The sequence below is a fragment of the Polypterus senegalus genome, chromosome 3, assembly GCF_016835505.1.
Source record: "Polypterus senegalus isolate Bchr_013 chromosome 3, ASM1683550v1, whole genome shotgun sequence".
Taxonomy (NCBI): Eukaryota; Metazoa; Chordata; class Cladistia; order Polypteriformes; family Polypteridae; genus Polypterus; species Polypterus senegalus.
This window is the reverse complement of record NC_053156.1, coordinates 42363115-42367049: the sequence shown is the minus strand read 5'-3', so window position 1 is coordinate 42367049 and position 3935 is coordinate 42363115. Positions and strand designations below refer to the sequence as shown.

Genomic DNA, 3935 nt, shown 5'->3' with positions numbered 1-3935 from the left:
TTCACAACCCATGTTTCACCCTTTACGTTGCACCACAGCATGTGGTTCCTTTGACAGCATGTAGATCAGTGCAATTACATTCATAGTCTGAATCACAATCCGATTGTATGGGTGCATGTGGGATGACCAGTGTATTAGAAGGAAAGGAGATCTGACTGGCTTCCCTGTAGGTCAGTCAATCAAGTGGCAAATGCCATAGGGAGGCTATAGTATAAATTTTTTTTTTTTAAAAAAGCGCAATCCACCTGATCAGATACTTGTTCTAAACACCCGCACTTGCCATTGCTCTGAACACACCGTCATTTCAGCTTTTACTGATGCATCAAGTTTGTCATTCTGTGATGTCAAGTTTCTTGGCACAGAATGCAGATGCAACAGACCGACACATTGCAATTTCAAGTTGCTGTTCAAAGCCGTGGTCTGGCAGAAAGTCTGCCCTGTCCCAGCATTCATGAGCTGCCGAGTGCAGACACCTCCCAGTCCACTGTACTCGGTCTTAGTTGGAGCCAGGAGACTGCTGCTGGTTGACTGAATCAATATGCAACACACTAGACTGTGGGCCAAAAAACCATGCCAAGTTTTCAACTATAAACTGCAATTTCTTGATCGATTTTTAAAAAAAAAAAAAAAAAAACCCACACACTTCCCGGTTTCCCTGGGAATTTCAGCAGTTTCATTCCTGGGAATCCTGGGCTTCCCTAGGTAGGATCCATGCATTTACCACATGATTCTTTGAGAAACTACATGAAGAAACAAAAAGCAAGCCATGGAAGTAGGCTATGCAGGAACTTTTCAGTTAAGACAAGGTGAAGGTCATTTTAGTGATTTGGAAGAAAAACCCCCAACCCCACAAATGGTGTCTGAAAACCTAAGAAAAGCTACAACTTGAGCCTTGCATTATAGAATATCACTTTGTTCTGGAGCTTAAGATAGAAGCATCAACTAAACCATTCCACCAAAGCTCATGCACATGAAAAATCCATTTACAACCACAAAATTATTCCAGCTCATTTAATTAGAAATTTGTTTGCGGTACAAAAAGAAACCAAGGAAAGTAGAAGCAGCAAGAGCTAGTCCACCCAACACTGACCCAAGCACCAGAACAGAGGAACCTGTAAAAAGAAAAGGGCTATGAGCAACACTGACAATTGTAGGTTTGTATAGTTTTAGGTGCTAAATGCAGTTAGACTACATTTTTTCACAACCAAGAAGGAGCTTGCAAACCAAGAACAGCCCAACATTGCTTTGTCATTTACAAGACCTCACCAGATTGTTGCTTTTCTGCAGCTGCAAGATGTTCAGACACCACAGACCTGGGTTTATTTTTCAGAAAAAGGGGGCCTACAACAAGGGTCTTCTCCCATTCAGCAGGGATGGTTAGAGCTACAGATGGAGATAGCATTGAGTTTTTCCAATTCCACAATTGACTCTATTGACTAGTTCCAGTAGACACCTACCATTCCTTCTTGGTCTTTGTTTACGCTTCTCTGCCTTCTTCCTTCCAGGGAGATCAGCAACACAGTTTGCATCACAGCAGCTACATGCCAAGTCATCGCCATCTACAGAGGTCCACCTTTAGAAAAAGCAGGTCTGTCAGAACCCAGAATGCCACTAGACCAATCCTACAGGATAAAACTTACTTGCTCACTCCAGGTATGTAAGAGCAAGCCTTGTTCAAGGAGTCAGTACCCTGAGAAGCCAGTGTCACCGTCAAATTACAGGTAATGAAAATCTGAAAGCACACATACATTCATTTTTTTGCCCCTTCAACAGATCCCACATTATCACCTCTGCAACATTTAGACTTACTGAGCTTGCAGTCACATCATAGAACCTGAAGGCATCAAGTTCAAATTGAAGGGTAGATGAATCAACCCTGGGAGTTATGAACTGGGAACTGGAGTTGGTCAGTTGGCCATCAGTAAAGCACCTGTAAACAGATTTACAAGAGGATCATGTGCTTCAATGAAGCAAGGGTCCATAAAGTAGCAGGTTTAAAATCCTTACCCATGGTTTCCAATGAATGTGTATGTTGGGGCAGAACCATCTGAAGCAGGAGAAGCCACACAGTTGTCCACAAAGATTCGCAGAGTCACATGGTTAGTGTTGTCTACCGATGCTTGAAGGTTAATGAGGTCACCTAGGTAGAATGTGTTGGAGGAACTTGGACCACTCCAGTCACCTGTGGAGATAGCATTACCTTAGTCCTCGTGTTCCATTTAGTCCATTCTGTCAAGGTAGCCATACATAAAAACAAAAAACTAGAAAATTTCAATACAACAGTCTTACTGTTCATTATATCCAGAGAGAATCCCAGAATATTTTCAGCAGATTCAGTGGAGGTATAGGGGACCCAAGTAGGATTTAGAGCATTACTGCTAACATTGTGATTCCTAGTAGGGAGGCAAGCAGATGGTTAAAGCAGACCTGCTTCTTTTTAAGTGGTCATAAAATGGCTTAGGCATTATTATCTGGCTCTAGTATGAATGCAGACACCTTAAGGGCTTTAAATTCGGACCTGCTTGCTGGAATCTTGGTACAAAGGAATGTTGTGAAATGGAACTTCACCAGGTTATTTAAACATCTCACCTGGGATAATGGCATTCAATCTGCACTACAGCTGGGTTGGTTCGCATAATGGGAATACCAGGAATTGAAGAGGGTTTGTACTCAAGGGTGAAGTTGTACACTATTTCATCAGTAAGCACCTAGAAAAGCAACAAGCAGGTCAACTAACGTAGTTAATCTGGGTTTATCATTACAGGCATTTTGCAGTAGAGTGCTTCCAAGATCCACCCAGGCCACTGGGTTAATTGCTCCTTAACAGAGAGCAGTTCATTCTGCAACTGAAAACAGACACCTGGTTATTTGAGAGAGCCCAGTCCCCACCTACAGAGATTGATCATGGCGATTCCCCCTTGTAAATTTCATTTGGCATCACAGGCCAAACACCCAGAATGCCTGGAAGAAAGATTTCGATTAGGAAATGGAAAAATTCCTCAGGTTGAGGCAGGTCCTCATAATAGGAATTTAAGCAAATCACTAACCTTGGAGTAATATGAATTTCCCTTTGGGGATTAATCTAATTTAGAAAAATGAAACCAGCATTTCATGCAAAGACGCTTTAAATTCGTTAATGCGAAATGAACCATTTTGACAGCTTTCTTTTAAACACGGAGAGCTGCATATTAAATGCTAACCTAAGTTTGGCATCGTTACATTATTAATCCAAATGCTTACCGTAACGCTACTGTTGCATCCCTGCAGCGGTGCTTCGATCACGAAGGTAGGAGGCGCGGACACTTGACTGGTCACTCCACACCCTCCTAATGTCAAGTCGGACGGCTGGACAGGATGCCTAATACCAAACAGATCAGGACGGATACTCACGATTACCTCCGTCTCTGTACACTGCGCCGACACGGTTTGAGCAGACCCCGCTCTTTGCTGTGCCCAGCCCTCACTCTGTATAACTACAGCCTTATGTGCTTTCGAAGGATGCACAAATTTCTTGGATCCGAAAGCAGCAGAGACATGATAGAAATACAAATTAAGCAGCCCAAAAGCTAACAGCAACTGGTGTATAGCCTTGCTCCCCATGATGAAAACCACTAAAACATCAAAGTGCTATAATTTCAAAAGCGAACCCCGGTCGTTTTATACCATCAGGTAATAAGCCGCAGCTGCGCTCATCAAAAGCACGTGTGCGCGCAACTGTAGGAAAGAGAGCTGATGAGCGGGAAACTGGCGAAGGAGTCAGGCGAGTGCAAGTCATCTGGAGGAGGGGTGTGGTTTTATTCCTTGGCTTTCCTCACAACTTCTTTTCCGTGTATGTTTATTATTAAGTAACTATCATTTGCTTTCTATTATGGATCTCTATTCTGTATCAAAAAGTAAACGACTTATAAAATGACATCTTGAGGTGGTGTGCGTTA

At 42.7% G+C, this 3935-nt stretch overlaps 1 protein-coding gene across 1 annotated transcript; it reads right to left on the bottom strand.

Moving 5' to 3' along the window:
- Positions 1-996: 996 nt before the first annotated feature.
- Positions 997-3641, bottom strand: LOC120525071 (zona pellucida sperm-binding protein 3-like). The gene is made up of 9 exons (XM_039747048.1): positions 3241-3641; positions 2590-2708; positions 2290-2393; positions 2008-2182; positions 1810-1930; positions 1641-1732; positions 1458-1573; positions 1267-1383; positions 997-1112 (listed from the first exon to the last, which is right to left on the bottom strand). The coding sequence occupies exons 1-9, from the start codon at positions 3598-3600 to the stop codon at positions 1012-1014; spliced, it is 1305 nt and encodes a 434-aa protein (XP_039602982.1). The 5' UTR covers positions 3601-3641; the 3' UTR covers positions 997-1011.
- Positions 3642-3935: the final 294 nt, after the last annotated feature.

What these genes read in the sequence shown, in the direction of transcription:
- LOC120525071 (XM_039747048.1), bottom strand. Translation starts at nt 3,600, where the DNA reads ATGGGGAGCAAGGCTATACACCAGTTGCTGTTAGCTTTTGGGCTGCTT. An exon ending in ATTGAATGCCATTATCCCAG is followed by an intron (nt 2,394 to 2,589) that starts GTGAGATGTTTA and finishes CCTCCCTACTAG; the next exon opens with GAATCACAATGTTAGCAGTA. An exon ending in TGCAGAAAAGCAACAATCTG is followed by an intron (nt 1,113 to 1,266) that starts GTGAGGTCTTGT and finishes TTCTTTTTACAG; the next exon opens with GTTCCTCTGTTCTGGTGCTT.